Source organism: Myodes glareolus, chromosome 10 (genome assembly GCF_982192425.1).
Source record: "Myodes glareolus chromosome 10, mMyoGla1.1, whole genome shotgun sequence".
Lineage (NCBI taxonomy): Eukaryota > Metazoa > Chordata > Mammalia > Rodentia > Cricetidae > Myodes > Myodes glareolus.
Genome location: NC_142035.1, coordinates 38,143,832 through 38,162,126, shown reverse-complemented (window position 1 = coordinate 38,162,126; position 18,295 = coordinate 38,143,832). Strand labels below are relative to the sequence as shown.

At 39.1% G+C, this 18,295-nt stretch overlaps 1 protein-coding gene across 2 annotated transcripts in view; it reads right to left on the bottom strand.

Annotated features, from left to right (window-relative positions):
• Sel1l2 (SEL1L2 adaptor subunit of SYVN1 ubiquitin ligase) overlaps positions 1–18,295 on the bottom strand; it is a 133,726-nt gene that overhangs the window by 24,934 nt on the left and 90,497 nt on the right. For both annotated transcript variants that reach the window (XM_085696244.2, XM_048455455.3), the window contains 6 exons: positions 16,730–16,892; positions 9,517–9,570; positions 9,032–9,091; positions 8,864–8,945; positions 6,758–6,912; positions 6,032–6,088 (listed from right to left, as the gene is read on the bottom strand). In XM_085696244.2, coding sequence (XP_085552370.2) covers positions 6,032–6,088; positions 6,758–6,912; positions 8,864–8,945; positions 9,032–9,091; positions 9,517–9,570; positions 16,730–16,892 — 571 coding nt within the window. The remainder of the gene's footprint in view (positions 1–6,031; positions 6,089–6,757; positions 6,913–8,863; positions 8,946–9,031; positions 9,092–9,516; positions 9,571–16,729; positions 16,893–18,295) is intronic.

The window sequence follows — 18,295 nt, the reverse complement described above, 5'->3', positions numbered from 1 at the left end:
AATATCAAGGAATAAATAAAATTATTTTAAAATAAAACATGGTTCCTACATTTGCTACCCGATAATGGTGCTGAGAAAAAAAAATGAACACGTGTTAAAAGCATTGAGTACGTAAAGAGATAAAAGAAATGTCCTCAAATAATTAGATGGGTAGAAAAGAGAAAAGAATATAGGTTGTACTGTTTCCTAACAAATAGTTATATGGCTTTTCTCTCTATATTCTCATAATATCATTATAAGGAAGACACTGTCAATATTTTTTTCTATTTAATGACATCTAAGGCCATGCACTCAGTATATACTCCATAAGAGGACTGAAAACAGTTCTATGTCCTTGGAACTCTGCCTTCATGGTGTAAGGGGAAGGCCAAGGTAATAGGAGCATTACTGTATCGAGGCCATCAGAAGCCAGAGGAGTGTCAAGAGAAAGGGACTCTTCACTCCTTTGAGAATGTCCAAGTTATCTAAAAAATCATCATTGTTCCAGTGTGGCCAGACTAGAATACCCCAAAACTAGGGCTTGTGAAAGTAAACGCAAGCTAAGAATTTAACTAAGAATTTAATTTTGGTAGAAAGTAAACATCATTAGAGATTTGTAATCTTTTGGAAATCTTGAAACTAAAATCTCTGGACTAATCTAAATGTTAGGAGAAAATTAAAACTACGTATGATTTGTCAAATTGAAAAAAAATCACTGGTTTTGAAAAAAAGGGCACTTTTGTATAGATATTCCTTCCTATCCAAATACTAACCAGGCCTGGCCCTGCTTGGGTGCTGAGACCCGGGGAGATTGGGTACATTCACGTTGATATGTCACAGACTCTGTGGGCCAGAGCTAAGTATACACCCAATAAGGTTGTCATTTGTGCATGTCACATTATCTCTTAGTTTGATTTCCTCGTGTAGCTTCTCCTCCTCTGTGATCTCCAGGTACCCTTCTCTGTCCCTAGAATGTATTTCACCCACCAATTTATCTATTTGTCTCCTTCAGTGTTGGATCTTCTGGACTTAGCATAGTGTCTTCCATATATTAAGCATACATAAAACATTTTAAAAATGAACGAATGAATATTTATGAATCTTTAAAACAAGGGACCTGGACTTTAATCTTCACGGGATATCTTGAAGGCCTAAGCATAATGGTTCTAAAATCATTTCAAAGTCCAGTTTAGTAATTTGGCACTCAATTAATTTGCAATAGAAAGTTCTGGAAAAAAGAGTTTCATTCTGGGAAAAAAAGATAATTTGAACTTTTAAAAGGAAATAATCTACTCAGAGGCAAATAAAGTCCTAATGTTCCCAACCCCTGAACGATGTGATCCCATAAGGTTCATGAGACTTGGCAGCTTCTCACATGGCACTTAGTGATATGGCCTACTCTGCTCTAGTGCCGTGGCTTACTCTAGCCCACTGCCGTGAGGCTCATGGCTTACTCTAGCCCACTGCCGTGACGCTCATGGCTTACTTCACCCCAGTGTGGCAGCTTACTCTGCTCCAATGTTGAGGTTTTCCTTATGTTGCTGTCTTTTCTTACTTGGAGATTCAGTTCTCCTTTTTAAATTTGCCAGTTCTGATGTGGTTGCTTCTACTGTGTGATTGTGATTGCTTCTATTCTAATTCTTTTCCCTTAGGGACAGTGTTTCTCTGTGCAGCCTGATTGTACTGAGCTTTAGACTAAGCTGGTCTCAAACTCAGAGATCCACCTACATTTGCTTTCCTAGCACTGGGATTAAAGGTATGTACCACCATGCCTAGCTGTAAAATATATTTAAAACATCACTTGAAATTGTCATGCAAGTCACTTTGGTGGGCATACATATGTAAAACCAAGTTATTGCTCTCAACAACTTTGACGGTTTGGAGGTATAATCATCAAGTGCTTGCGCTTGCCTAGCTTGCCCCAAACCCTGGTTTGATCTCCAGTACTGCATAAGCTGAGTGAGGTGGGAGATGGACGCATTTGGGAGAGGGAGGCAGGAGACTCAGAAGATCAGGGTCATCCTCAGTTACATAATGATTTTGAGGCCAGCCTTGACTATATGAGATCATGCCAGAAAACAAACAAAACAGAGTCATTATCTACCCAGGCATCCATGTCGCCTTTAATTATTCACTGAGCAGAGCCAAAGATATAACTCTTTTGGTAGAGTGCCTGCTTGGTATCCCCAAGGCCTTGGATTCAATGCCCAGTGTCATGTAAACTGGGCATGGTATTCATGCCTGTAACCCCAGCACTCAGGAGGTGGTAGGAGGAGGATAAGAAGTTCAAAGTCATCCTCAGCTATGTAGTAAGTTTGAGGCCAGTCTGAGGTATGTGAGACCTTGCCTTGAAGAAAATCATTGAGCACTCATCAATTGCTCATTTTACACTGTACATTTTAACCAGGATAGATCTTACTGCCAATGGCAGATTACAGTCTAAAGTTATAGCGACAGCTACTTTCTTTCTCAGTAGAATAATGATTTGTCACAACTAATGGTCTGTTATTATGAAAACTAGAATGTCAAAGGCATTGTGTTAGGTAAAGTTTCGTTGTTTAAACTTCCCCCATCTTGTAAATGTGGTTTTTTATTGACTCTAAGAAAATCCCTAATTTAATCAGTTTGTAAGATTTTCTCTAGAATGAAATGTGAAGGAAATGCATTACTCTGAAAACATTTACGAACATTTCCTTTATCCAAGGCTCTGAAGATCATCCTGGAAAGGAGCATTAGCTCTTTCCTTATAGCGGGTAATAGAGAGGATAATGCAGTTGCTTTTAGGGTTGATATTATTCCTTTGCCAGTTTTAATTTAATTATGCGGCATCCATGTTAATAATATGCACCCAAGCACCCAGCTTTCCCAATCAAATTCATTCTGAGCATTTGTATTTTAAGAATGCAAATGAAATTAAAATGTGTGTATAGAAAAATTCAAGATAATGTAATCAAGAATCTCATATACACAATTTTTAATAATTCCAGATTTGGTCAGAGAAGAGCCAAATTGTTCCCTATGATAACAAATTCTGGAGAAAATTAATTCATTTTGATAGTGAGCCGTGACGGGGAAAGGCAGGATAGTTATTCCTGGGCACTTTGATATTTAACTTGCTGATCAGCAAACAGGAGCAGCACACTTAAAATGAGTCTTGTAGTAATAATTTCTTCAGTGGCCTGAAACATCAGACTGGCTGAGGGCATCATCCAGTGTGTAGGTTACAAGCATCCATTTATTGAATATGCATTTATGGAGTGCGCTATTCTGAGTAGAAGACAAACCAGAGAGCAAGATGAACAAGCACATAAGTCCCATTGTGGGCACAGACAGCAATAAAGACCATTATAATGAAGGGAGTTATATGTGCTATGCGGAAAACAACTGGGAGTGTAAGTGGGTAATAGATAATAGATAACTAGAGTTATCAAGACAATTCTCTGCAAGGAGGTGAGACTCAAAGGATATGAAGCCAAATATGGGAGGAGCTCCTTAGCAGCCTCTCAGAGGTTTTCTTTTTCTCTTTCATATTCCCCTCTTCCCTGTGGCTAGCTAACTGTGCATAAGGCAGTCAGACTTCAACTTGAGATTTTTGGAGGAACTTCCACGTATATTCAGGTTCATCAGACTGAAGAGTAGGAAGAACCAGCCTGAACCTGTCCCAGAGAGTGCCTGACTACTGGAACAGTTCTGGAATTAAATTCACAATCTTGCGGTCTCTGGATGAGAAAAATGAGGCCCAAGACAATTATTGGAAGGTTGGAGATGGCCGAGTGGTGGTGGTGCACACCTTTAATCTCATCACTCAGGAGGCAGAGGCAGGAGTCAGAGAGAAGCCATGGAGCCGCCCTCACACGCTGAAACCTTGCCAGTAGGCCATGGGCCTCGTGGTAAAATATAAAATAATGGAAATGGGTTAATATTAGATGTAAGAGCTAGCTAGCCATACGCCTAAGTAATTGGTCAAGCAGTGATTTAATTAATACAGTTTCTGTGTGGTTATCTTGGGAGTCTGGGCAGCTGGGAAATAAACAAGTGGCCTCCCTACTACAGATCTCTGTGAGTTTGAGGCCAGCCTAGTCTACAAGAGTTAGTGCCAGGACAGGCTCCAAAGATACAGAGAAACCCTGTCTTTGGGGAAAAAAAATCCCCCAAACCAAAAACCAAACCAAAACAAAAAACTAGAAAGTCAGAGATGGAGACCCTGAGCAGCCATGCCTTTCTGTAGTCTCACTCTAAAAACGAGGAAGCAGATTTAGAGGCTACATTGTGGAAGTGGTGCAAAAATAAATGCCATTTACAAAAAAAAAACACAGGTTTTCAATGATGAGGGCCTGCACATGTGTCTGTGTCGCCAGACACATACGGAGGCCAGAAGAGTGTGTCAGATCTTTTGGGAGATATAGACAGTTGTGAGCAACCATGTGAGGGCTGGGAACTGAACCTGGGTCCTCCTTTCTCTTAACTGTGGAGCCATTACACTGGCTCCCCCCCCCAATTCTTCCTCTTAACTGTACTTACTTCCCAGCTCTGAAACCTGAAAGGATTTGCTTTATCTCTACAGAGCAGGCTTTTCATTTATAAAACACACTTTTTAAAAGTCTCTACAATAGTGCTCTGGACAGTCTGGGACGGGTCCTCATGACGCCTGGTTCCTGGCTGCTGCCACTCTGGCCCTGGGATCTTCAGTGCCACTCAGGAGAACCTGTACTTAACCCGAGTTGAGGTGGCTCCAGCTCCCTTAAAGTGTTCACATTGTGTGTGTGTGTGTGTGTGTGTGTGTGTGTGTGTGTGTCTGTGTGTGTGTGTGTGTGTGTGTGTGAGAGAGAGAGAGAGAGAGAGAGAGAGAGAGTTGGAGAGTGTTCTGTAAAAAGGCTGTTGTCATCCTTAAGCTAGTAAAAGTTCCTGTTTATAACAAATGGGGAAATGTTCCTGCTTAAGTACCCAATGACTAACATCTACTCTAATCTAAAAGTGGACTCCGGCGCAGTCTTATGAATGTAGACCTCCCAGCTAAGGAGCTAACACAGCACTCACAAATAGGTTTTAAAAGCCCCAGAAACCTCTGCTTCAGTTACTCTGGGATGCACATGCTTATGGAAATTGCTACCTACTTTATGAAATTAACTTTTACATTTTTTCTAATGTTTACCATCTCTCATATAAAAGAGAAAGTAAGAGCACCAAAGCCATACATGAAATAACAGTATTAAGTGAAATGAAAAGTAGTAACAGATTTCCCTTTTAATGTAGCCACCTTATAAGGGGAGGGTAGTTTCTGCCCCTTAGGCTGTTGGATTTATACTGAGACAGAGGTTTTTATTCCCTTAAGAAAATGAGCAGGTGGATCCTAGAAAATAATAGTAAGTGCAACATCATCTTTTAGAAGGAATCCCTTGTTTCTCCAGGTCTGTGGTGATTGGCACCTTGAAACAACAATCATAATCTAGGGCAGAACATAGCCTGCAATGTGGCATCTTACCTATATAGGTTGGGCTTATTTATTTATTTTTCCTCCACTATATATTTGGAGAGTTGATTAGGCCTCTAACTCTCCACAATGAGGCAAGGTCAAACACAGTGATTAAATGTTTCACAGAATTACAAAGATCCTTGAGTTACAGTTAAAAGGAGTCTGATTCTTGACCTAGCCAAACCTGATGAATCAGGTCCTCAGGCACCTTAACAGAAATTTCCCAGGAGGACTTTAGGGGAAGATGAGAGTTCAAGGCCAGTGAAGTTCTCACGCTCAACTCCATTCTGAGAGAACGTCGGGAGTAGGAAATGTTCAGGGTCTGCACAGGCGTGGGGCATTCTTTGCCTTGGTTGCTCCTCAGAAGTTGCTCTGTGCCTGAAGACAGGTTAGGAAAATGCACCTGCCGGTGCACTCTGCTTTCCCTCAGGGGCTGGCATTCGGACCTGACCGGAGCAGCAGCTGTGGGTTCCCCCAGCTTGCCCACCTCCGGCTCTTTTGCTTTTCACTGGACCCTTACCTTCCCTCCCCACTGCCATACTCGCTCCCATATAGGACTGAAGTGTGAGATCAACTTACATAGTAATCCTGATCTAGACCTTTTCTCCCAATTAGATGTAATTGTCCAAGAGATACCTGGAAATGATGATTTTTTGAAAAAGAGTTTAGCAGTAATATTAACTTAAATAAAGTAGCATTTATTTGTTGATTTTTCTATAGTGCACTGCTTCAGCTTGATGTTATTGGCTTGCTTTGGAAGGAGTGGGGAACATTCCAGTCTATGTCTTTGATCACATAATCAGTTGCTACCAGGCATATGACTTCCTTAATGGTACAAATTCACCGGCTGACCTATGGTAAAGACCAGGTTCATGGATGGAGGGGCCATAGTCTCTGTCTCACTAAGGTCACATAGGTGCTGTCCTATTCCACTCTGGATCCTTGGGAGTCCATCTACAGGAATGCCAACATTGGAGCTACTATTTTCCCGTAAAGGTTTTTTAAAAGTGAAATCTGCAGGAAGAAATGCAAAACCACCACCACCACCATCACGACAACCATCACCAACACCACCATCACTACCACCACCATCACTACCACCAGCATCTTACTATCACTATGGCAACTACTTCTTGAATAAGACCCCCCCCCCCAAACTACAGATAGAAAGAGTCAGAGAGGGGAGGTTATCTCTTCCCCTCCGCATTCAAAGTCAGGTGTTGTTGATCCCCCTGGCACTCAAAAGGGGGCAACTCTCTGGTGATTGGCATGTCCTAAGAACGTGGTCTTTTCTCTGTGCATTACTTGTATCTGAACATCTCCTCTTTCTGCCAAGAACTTATAGTACTGGTATATGTCCCAATCCAAAATCTCACTGTTGGAACTCAGATTTTCAGGTCTCTCGGTTAGTCTCACTTTTTCCACTGGAATACCTTCACTTTTTTCCAATTTGTCAGCAACTGTGAATGGAAGCACATCAGAAAATAGAACACTCAGACTGAAAGAAGTAACAGTTAACTTGAAGAGTCATGGTTAGACCCATTCTGCTTAAATTGTGCAGGAATCTGGGCTGCTGACAGGAGAGACATAGGAAATAGGGACTTGTGGGGTTTTGTTTATTTGGATCTGAAAAACAGTACTTGCTTTTGGAACTCATCTAAATATTACCAGCATAGACTCTCATGAGGTTATGAGCAAAGGGACTCGAGCTGGGGCTTTAAAGAGATACCCATTAGTCTCTCTGTGCTAACTTTTTCTGGAATGGGCATTGTAATATAAGAATAGGGCCACTCAATTATTCTCTATAGATAGTCTGAGAATAAATATGAAGATATATGTGCTCGAATATTCCTAACAAAATGTACAGTTTGAAATATGCACATAACAATTCCATTATCATTAAGCATATAAAATGATTTTGTCATAAATAGCCTCTGAAATCCAACAGCATTTTTTTCAAGCCCCCCACCCCTATTTTCCCCAGATGTCTAAGATAAACATTTAGATGTTCTTCTGAATATGGAAGTTAACCTAACCCACATCTAGGGAGACTTTGATTTCGAAGTGTCTGTAATCTCTCTGAGTGATATTGCAAGATGGAGTACGACAGACAACTCTGAAGAACCTCTAGGAGCGCAGACTCCTTCATGCTCTATTTCTGTAGCTAGAACTTGGGTGATAGAACAGTGACTAAACTGTGGAATGACCCCTCCTGTGTGTGTCTTCTATTTGTTTCATTAGAATTATTTTTTCATTTTCACTTAGATATTTTTTGAGACAGGGTCTGTTTATATAGCTCTGGCTAGCCTCAAAATTGAAGTGACTGTTCTCTGTTTCTGTGTTCCAAGAACAGAGTTTATAGGCTGCAATGGTTTGAAGGAAAATGGATCCTATAGGGAGTGGCACTGTTAGAAGGTGTGGCCTTGTTAGAGTAGGTGTGGCTTTGTTAGAGTAGGTGTGACCTTGTTAGAGTAGGTGTGGCCTTGTTAGAGTAGGTGTGGCCTTGTTAGAGTAGGTGTGGCTTTGTTAGAGTAGGTGTGGCCTTGTTAGAGTAGGTGTGGCCTTGTTAGAGTAGGTGTGGCTTTGTTAGAGTAGGTGTGACCTTGTTAGAGTAGGTGTGGCCTTGTTAGAGTAGGTGTGACCTTGTTAGAGTAGGTGTGGCCTTGTTAGAGTAGGTGTGGCCTTGTTAGAGTAGGTGTGGCTTTGTTAGAGTAGGTGTGGCTTTGCTGGAGAAAGTGTGTCACTGTGTGGGTGGCCTTGAGGTTTCCTATGCTCAACTTACACTCAATGTGGACACAGAGACTCCTGTTGCCTGTGGATCAAGACGTAGAACTCTCAACGCCTTCTTCAGCACCATGTCTTTCTGCATGCCAGCATGCTGCTCGTCATGATGATAATGGACTAAGCCTCTAAAAGTGTAAGCCAGCCCCAATTTAATGTCTTCCATTTTAAGAGTTGAGGTGGTCATGGTGTCTCTTTACAGCAATAGAAATGCTAACTAAGACACTGGCCCATACCACCATGCCCCCACTAGGAACTTTTTAACAAACTATTCAACATTATATAGGTTAGACTTAGGGAAGTTCACTTAACATTTATGTTTAAGAAACAAATAGTATAGCAAGGCATAGTGGTGCACAGTTTTAATTCCAGCACTCAGGAAACAGAGATGGATGGAGCTCTGTGAGTTCAAGGTCAGCCTGGTCCTACATAGGGAATTCTGGGTCAGCCAAGGCTATATACAATGAAATCTTGTCTCAAAAAACCCCAGTCAACCAACCAAACAACCAACCAATAGCCCATCTCTAAGACTTATGAGCCAAGGCTATATACAATGAAACCTTGTCTTAAAAAACCCCAGTCAACCAACCAACCAAAAACCCATCTCAAAGACTTATGAGAATTACTCACTATAATCTGCCACTTTCTTGTAATGACTTAGGGCAACTTCACAATTTTGTAAAACATTGATTCCTGACAAATATCTGTACCCCTAAAACACAAGCATAGATATGTGTTAGTGTTCAGATAATGCTATAGTTATAATACATCTATTTTGTTCTAAGAATATTTACAAACCAGAATCATCTGGGACATCATACTTCCTCCAGCACTTCCAAAGGTATAATATATCAGTGCCTAAGGTAAAAGAAATACAATTATATTGGTTTCTTTAAATTGGAACTCAAGCCAAACATTGTTTCTTTATTCCTATCCCAGTAATGAACTGAAAGCCATTCCAAAATATGCTCCAAGTCTCAATCTGTTCTGTTAATTTGTTTTCCATTTATTGGGGGTTACCGGGGCTTCGAGTCTGTGATAAAGGCAGGACATATGGTATTTCATTTTATCATCCTAAAATCCTATGAAGTAGATAGTATTTACCTTTAGTAATGAACCTGATATATGAGAATTTAAGACATTTGTGGCAGATTGCTAAATTTCTCTGTTTAGTGGATACCTTTAATACACAGTAGAATGAGCATCTATAAGAATAAATTCTATTCAGTGTTCCTTTTAAGTAAATACATTTTGTTCCTGAAAAAAAATAGAGTTGACTTTACCTTGGCTTGATCATATTCCATTCCTATTCCATAAGAGGATAAAAACCCTAATGCCTAAAGGGCAAAAGAAAACAAACTGAGTCAGTCGATTTGTCATCATTTAACATATATTTAGTTTTTAGATTTTTATTTGATTTTATTGTGTAAGTATTTTGCCTGAATGTATCTGTGTGCATCATGTGTGTGCCTGGTGCCCTCAGAAGTCAAAATAGAATCCTTGGATTCCCTAGAGTTGGAGTTATAGACGACTATGAACCACCATGTGGGTTTTGGGAATCGAATCCTGGTTCTCTGCAAGAGCAACAAGGGCTCTTAACCACTGAGACATCTCAACAACCCCATAGTTTTTTGTTTATATTGATAATGGATATCTTTATGTTTTTAATAATATTTTTAATTTATTATTTGAATTATAATTTATACTGTTATTTATAATACTATAAAAGTGCTTTTATATCAGGAGGATTATATGTGTATCTTTGATAATTCTTGTACCTTAGAATAAGACAATAATAAAATACTAAAGTCAGACATGGTGGTGCACATCTGTAATCCCAGGAAGCTGAGGTAGGAGGATCATGGCATCTAGGCTATCCTGGGCTACATGGAAAGACCTTGTCTCAAAAAAAACCAAAATGAAAACAAGCAAACTAAAAAATACTATAAACTTGTGGTTGACATATGTTTCCCTTTGCTGTTAACAACATTTTCCTTTGACATGTTAAATCTTTAAGTTTTCTGTCTTCTTGCTTTTGAGGACTGAGCCCAGGGCCTCACATGTGCAAGGCAATGCTCTATTCCTGAGCTATTTTCCCCACACCTAATTTGAGTACTTTTATTCATATTTTAAAAATAAAACAAGACTGACATAAGAAAATATTTATTTAAAAATCTACTGAATAAAGAGTGAAAATTTGATCACAGAGGAGATGGAAGTAGTGGAAGCTCCCGCCTGCGTACAACACAGTATGCCATCCAAAAAGCTTTTATAGAAACCACAGAAGCAAGTTAAATCAGTACATCAGTGTGATGCACCAATTGGAAAATGCGATTCAAGGCCCACATACGCAGCTCCCAGATGGTTTGACCTATGATTTTCCACATTTGTGATGGTGTGAAAGCAATATGCACTCTGTAGAAACTGTTTCAAATCTGGATTGTGTTATTTCCTTGGCTAGTGGCACGAGATGTTATACTCCTAGGATGCTGGGCAGTGGCAGCGAGTTGCAGTTCCTGGTAGAATGTGAGCACAAGGGTGGACCACTCTGTGATGTATGTGTTGGTAAGCTATAGTGCTTGGAAGGTGAAATGTTTTAAGTACATTTCAACTTGTGATATTTTCCATTTTCAATTGGCTCTTGCAGATTTATTTCTTCCAGCAGCTCTCGGTGAACTCTTCTCAGTTCTTATTGGGTCACCCCAGTAGTCTCCAGGCCTAGCTCCTCTTGTCCGTTCCTCATCTGCCATTACTATCATCACCCCCATCTAGCATTAACAAGCTCATTTTGTGAAATTTATATTTCTCAGAGTTTATAAGAATACTCTCAGATGTCTAGCATTTTCATGAAGATTGAATTCATCCAATAATTCAATCTTCTCAGGAAATGAGTAACTGTATTATACTCTAAAGGATAAAGAACCTTATTACTTTTTATTTATGTGTGTGTACATTTATGTGTATATGTGTGTGTATGTATGTGTGTATATGTAGATGTGTGTATGTATTATATGTATGTGTGTGTGTGTATGTACGTATGTGTGTGTCTGTGTGTTTCTATATGTGTGTGTGTGTGTGTGTGTGTGTGTGTGTTGGCCAGAGAACAGAGTTCCTCAGATACTATCCACTTTTTTTTGAGGCAGGATCTCTTACTGACTTGGAACTCACTAGGCTCAGTGACACTAGAATGGCTGGCCAGCAAGCTACATGGATCACCTACCTGTCTTTGCCTTCCTAGTGTTGGGGTCGCAGGTTCATGTCATTGCCCCTGGCTTTTATATGGGTTCTGGAGCTTAGAACCTGGATCCTAATGTTTACAGAGCAAGCACTTTGAACTGAGCCCCAACCCGAGTCTGGCGTTGCTTTGGTGATTATGAAACTGACTGTAGAAATGATTTTTTTCAAAAGTACAGTAATTCTACCACATTGGTGTAACTTCTGTGCTTTATATAATCTGTATACCAATAAAAGCCTTTACCTCTGAAAATCTTCATGTTCTTCTTTAGGCCTAGAAAGTTTTCTTTTAAACATGGTGCACCTTGCATATTCATTACAAGTGGAAGACCCTGCACGGTGCACCTCACACATTCTTTACAAGTGGAAGACCCTACATGGTGCACCTCACATGTTCATTACAAGTGGCAGACCCTGCACAATGCACCTCACACATTCATTATAAGTGGAAGACCCTGCGACTCCTCTACACTTTGCAATGTGTATTTGAAAGGACTAAATTAGCTCTTTTAAGGATGCCTCTAGCCAATTTTAGATTAAAAAATTTTCTTGCAACTCCTGGCAATTCTCGATTCTGCTAGGTTTAGAATCCGATTCAATTATGCAGAAACTCTGACAGTAAACAAACACACTGACCTTTAAAGAGAAGGTATCATTTGGTCTTATATTTGAAGACTCTCTACTGAGAGTACATTGTTTGTGGGCAGAGCTCAGCAAACATGTTGGTCTGATCCTTTGGGGAAACTGTATAAAATGGTGAAGTTGTGAAGTAAAACTGGTATTAGATTTGTACCCTGTGATGGGTAAGGAGTATTTCTCTATATAAAGCTCACTAAAAACAAAAGGACTGGACCATGATAGTACCACCCTTGTGTAATCAATCCAGGGTCATGCTTCCTTCCTCTTTAGCAGAATAATAACAATGAATAAAAGGCTCTACTTTCATCTCATTTTTATTGTTCTTATGCTGCTTATATCATTTTGGAAGAGGTTGAGAGGCCTTAAGGGTTGTCACTTACTGGGATGTGCTGAGTACCCGGCCTTTCCTTTGTTCTTGGGCATTGCCACCTAACAACTTCACAACCATCAGCTATTAGTGGTTTCTGTCTTTTCTTTTTTGAGATAAGGATATGATAAAACTAGGTGGATTGTAAAATGATTAAATCTTAACACAGGAAAGAAATGTGTTGTGAGTTAAGGGAAGAGCGGTGACATCGTGACACTTGAACAGTTTTGAAGGTCAAATTCTATACATAGGCTGGCTCATAAGACTTGATTCTGAAGTCTGCTGCTTTGCCTTGTGGAGCTTAATGCCTGGTTAAATGCCTGGCATTTATTGCAAAGGCTTTAGCATAGTGGGCATTTTACCATATTTTAAAGTAAATCACTTGGGGTCTGTAGTAACAATTTAAAAATCAAATATTTTTTTGTTTGTTTTTTCTAAGGAATTATTAAAGAAGGAGAAAGATTAGGCAATTTCCCTCTAATTATCACACGAAGCTGGAGAGAATTGTGAGCATTACTTTTGGCTCAAACCACATGCCAAAGCAAAGTGTGAATCAGTTCTAATGAGTAACTCAGACACTCTTAATACAAGGCCATTAACATGAAAAACAACTAACAGAAGCCTCGAATCATCAAAGTGGTTATTAGATTGATACTGGAGATGATGTTTTCAGCCATATCATGGTGCTAATGACTATATTTCTTCCAGGAAACACTTTAATAGTTCAAATTAGAAATAAATGAAGACTATGTGGAGCTGTTGCCATTGAGATATAATTATTTCAAATCTCAGAACACAATAAAGCATCACTCACATATTTCTCTTTTGTGCATCAATTGCAGTTTAATTTTATATGATAGGATTTTCATATAATCTGTAACAAAACTGCTTTGGATTTATAGGCAAAGAAGTATATACATTTAACTTCAATAACAAAAGATCACATTTATGTGTGTTTGTGACAATAAGAATGTGGTGTCCAAAGGACAACTCCTGGAAACCAGTCATCTCCTTTCACCAGGTGGATGGGGGGGGGGATCAAACTCAGGTTTCAGGCTACAGATAAGCACCTTTTCCTGCTGAGTCATTTTTTTGGAGACTACACTACAGCTCTTATCTTTTGGAAGGTACGGACGGACACTTTGTAAAATGTTACAGCAGGCTGGCTTTACAGTCTTAATCACTTGTGTTGCCCTTTGAAGAATTTCCTTCAGTTAATTTGGATTTTTTAAATTCGGGTCTTTTCCAGATCTCTTACACTCCCAGTTTCTCTACTGTTTTCAGGATTTTCTGACTGTTTTCCCTCTCCTTCGGATGTCATAAATATCCATTATTCACTCTCTGTGCACATGCGTGCGTGTATTATTCACTCTCTATATAATGCATACACATATACACAGTATATATAATAGCATTATATATATATACAAGAATATTATTATTTGGTCATATTTCCAGCCTTTTTAAGGTGCATTTCTGTGTGACATTGTCCTCCCAGTTACCAGAAACATTTCTGACAATCCAAACAGTATTCCTAGGTTAGGCTAGTTCAAACAGCAGGCCAACAAAGATGCTCCTGGCCAGTTATCAGGATGGCCTGTGGTACAAAATCTCCTCAACTGGCTGTTCTTTGTACAATAAATGAATGAATGAGTAAATCAATTCCTAGGGAAGTTGCTAGAGGTAACAATGATTGATAGCCTTAGTTCAGCATCAAGTCCAGTTGTAATCTTGGAGACTTTCAGCTAATCCATATGCAAATGATTTGTTTGCTCATCCCTATACAGTCAGCCTGAAGATTACAGGAGCCCAGGATGTCAGAGAAGGGGAAGTGGGTTTAACAGAGGACTTTTACCAAACAATATCATAACTTGCCACATTTCAACAGTATGACTGAAATGCGCATATGAGGTCAATGTCAACCTTCTTTGGTTAAGTTGGTTCACAGTCACATTCTCTCTTCTAGTCTTCCATGAGACCAAACACACACACATACTGGACAGATAACTCCATTTTATATATGAGAAAACTGAGACTCAGAAAGGATACATCACAGGGTGGGGGCAGTGTGGGAACCAACATATAAAACAAGGACTGGCTGACCTAAAAGACAGAGCTGGTGAAGTGAACATTGTCACACACCAGTGTGCTTTAATGTCCTTTAAAACATTTGCTGAAGATTCTTGCAGATATCAATAACTTCTTCCAGCAGCTTTGTGAAGCACACACAAATTATTACCAATCTTTTTGGGTTTAAGAAAACAGGTTTTACGACATAACTTCTTTAGAGATACCCAAAGAGAGTACGAGATGGAAAAGCTATTAGGATGCAGAATCCAGTGCCACGTATGCTCAGACATGGTCTGGAAACTCCTGCTTCGCTACCTCACTATAGCATCGTGAAGCCCGTAACTGCATTTTCTAGAGTTTCCCACGAGTGCCTTCATCTCTATATAGAGCTAATTATGGCAATTCATGGCCAGTGGTTATAGTTTAGAGCTGTAAACCTCTGCTACTATGTTTGTCCTAGAAAACTATTTTTCTGATTAACTTAAAAGCCAATGGCAAACAATTTGATCAGAGTGTAGTCTGGTTGACTTAATTTTTATGTGCATTGAAAATAATGAAAATAATTATGTGATAATAAATGATGGGGACATCCAAAGCTTTAGTTTTGGTTAACCAAACTCTGAGATTTAGCAATTTTTGTATTTTATTAACATTCACAGATCTGTGCACTGTGCTCTTTTATATATAATTACAAGAATTCTGTAGAGTTAGAGTATCCACCAATATAAATTAAGATTATATGGAACTTTAAATAATGATATTGACCTGTATGTATTTACATAGAAAGGTATCCATGGTGTTAAGTGAATAAAAAGCTGGCTAGGGAGAGACAAATAGATGTGGTCTCATATAAAAATAAAATACTCTACATAGTATAACAGGTCTAGAAGTGTAATAGTGGGAACAATAATTTTTATAGCTTCCTTCTGCCTAATTGAAACTTTGGCTTTTAGCAGTCATTGTGCCCTCCCTCTCTACCCCCTTGTCTGTCTTATAATAAATGATTATGATGTTCCAGGCATGGAATTGAATGCCCTACAATAACTCCATAAAACCATTCATAACTAATTAATAATTCATTCAACTTTATACTTTTTGTCTCAGACACTTAGCTAAATGTCAGAGATGCACTATTGAACAAGTTGCAGTGTCCAATGTTTTGTAATTATCTTAACTTTATAGGTGCAGATTTAGAGAGATTGTCCTATCCATCATTGGCATTTGGTTCAACTTCTTCTGGCTCAGCTAAGCATATGGACCCAGAGAACTCCCATTAACCTCACTTGTCACCAGTCTTGTTCTGGAAAGAACAGAACAAATGAACCACAGTGTGCCAGTAGGAAATGTCAAGCCTTCCTTAGCAGTGTATACAGTCTTCTAGAAGTGGTCATCCCAGATGCCTCAGAAGGTGACCCAGAGGCAAGGAAATGAGACCTACATGGGAGGATGTAGAAACCATCTTGGTGCAAATGCTTCAACCTTCATATAATAACTCAATAAGTGCAGGGTTCCCATGAAACTGTTCGCCATCATCAGGTTCAATAGTTCACTGTGGTTTTTCCCCCTCCAAAGGCAGTTTGTCAGTCAGAGGCCATTTCCATCCTAAGTCATGCTAGGTAAAGACATAGTTAAAATTTTATTCTTATCAGGTTGCCTGGGAAACAGAACTGAAGTGTGAACCAAAGGTCAAATTCTCATGCAGAAGAAGGGGAAAGGGTTTTTGTTCAATAAGTAGCTTATTCACTAAGCAAGCATAATAGTGTTTTCAAATTCCATGCCTGGTTCCTGTGTTGCATTGGATGAGACTACAAAAGGTCTCTACTGTACATCTTTTAGGTGACCTTACTTTTGTCTTCATATGTTCTGAATTCTCACATCTTTATTGTTTGATTAATGGTCATGAATTTTGTTTGTGAGACAAAACTGTTTGGTTGGAAGCATCACCCCAGCCCCCCTAGCATTCATATATACAAGGAGTCTGGAATATTTGGTGGAAAGTTCCAAGTCTCCTTCCCTGTGAGCTACCACAGTCCAACAGTCCAGACTCCATCTCCAAGAAATGGGATTTTTAGGTCTGGTCTGTATCCAGCAGTAGGGTGGGGGCATTATTTCTTCTCCCCTTCCATATGTTTGTGTCAACTGAGGATGTAGCTATTGCAAAAATTTCATTGTCTTTCAAAACTCACGTTTTGGGCCTTGTGTGATCCTTCTTTAGCCAAGGACTCATACAGCCGGATGGCTGCTGTTATGTTTTGTGTGCCAAAACTTCCAAATAGCAAAGCGTCAGCCATTTTTTCCATAGCTTTTAAATTTCCCATGTCAGCTGCTCTGGCAAAGAGTATGTAGGCTCTGTTTTGAAAATGTAAAGTCAGGAAATTGATTCACAAAACAATGGAAATTTCTGCTTCTTCCTTCATATGCCTTACTAGCAGGTAATTTGCAATTGTTGTTAGTCAAGATGCAGTTTTGCTGAAATCCATTATACCTCTAGACAAACAATTCTTTCACTTCTATATGAATCAAGGATTTGAATTTCAAAGATGTCTGACAAATTATGAAGTCACTAAAAATGAGGTATTTATATAATATTTACCACCTGTCACACCTATATGTCAACTAAAGTGAAAAATTAAAGACATCGTAAAGCAGTGAGCTCTTCCATGGTCTCTTCAATTATTAATAAGCATTTGTTTTATAAAAAAAATTTCAAAAGATACAAGAATGATCATAATTGAAATGTCACATCTAGGAAATCTGTATCACAAGAATGTTGATAAGTCTATATTCTAAAATAGTCTTCAAAAGCAGAATTAATTCTTCAATACAACAAAACCAGAGTGTATAGAAAAATAACAATCCAAACAAACTTTAATGGGTGGGACTTTAGCATCTAAGTGCTTCGGTTCAAGTCCTGTCTCCACCAATGACTGGTTGAAAAGCTTCAATCTATCTTCTCCGTCACTCTACAGCCGTAACACTGCAATGGTTGTAGCATCTACTCAAGGCTGCTGTGAGATGACCCTATAACATACTTGGCATAGTGCCTTATTTAGGTGGTACTGTAAGGATGATCCCTTTGATTAAAATTTTATATCGTAATAATTGTTCTGTAATTAGGTGGTAAATGGTGTGAAATTTCCGTGGTTAAAATATAGACTTTATAAGATTGCTTCACATTGCATTTCCTACTAAAAGTCACCTGATCTGTATTGCATTCAGTGCTAGAGGATATAACAAGTTCCAAACACATATCAGAGACAGAAAATGTTTGGGGGTTTGTTCTTACTTTTATAACAATTTTTGGTTGTGCAAGACCAAAAAGTATTATCCACAATTTATGATATTGGTTCAAATCTAGGAACACACACACACACACACACACACACACACACACACACACACACCAGTCTTTGATTCCAATTTAAAAGACCCAAGAGACTTTATTTTATACCCAACCCATGTATACTGGTGCTAGTTGACTAGAGTAGAGTAGGCTAAGGAAAAAGAACCTCAGGCAGAGAGACATCCAGATATGCATTGGAGTTCTGACTGTCAAAGTAGTGGAACAAGCTGGAAGCCAGAATGTCAAAAAAGAAATTGATTATAGTCAAAGGAAGGGAAGATTCTGGAAAGTGAAGAACTGGGAAAGAGGTCTCAAAGGTCAATGGGATGACTTAATCTTGATTTTCAACTTGACTAGATTTAGAATCACCATGAAAACATATTTCTGGGAGTCTCTGTGAGAGTGCATT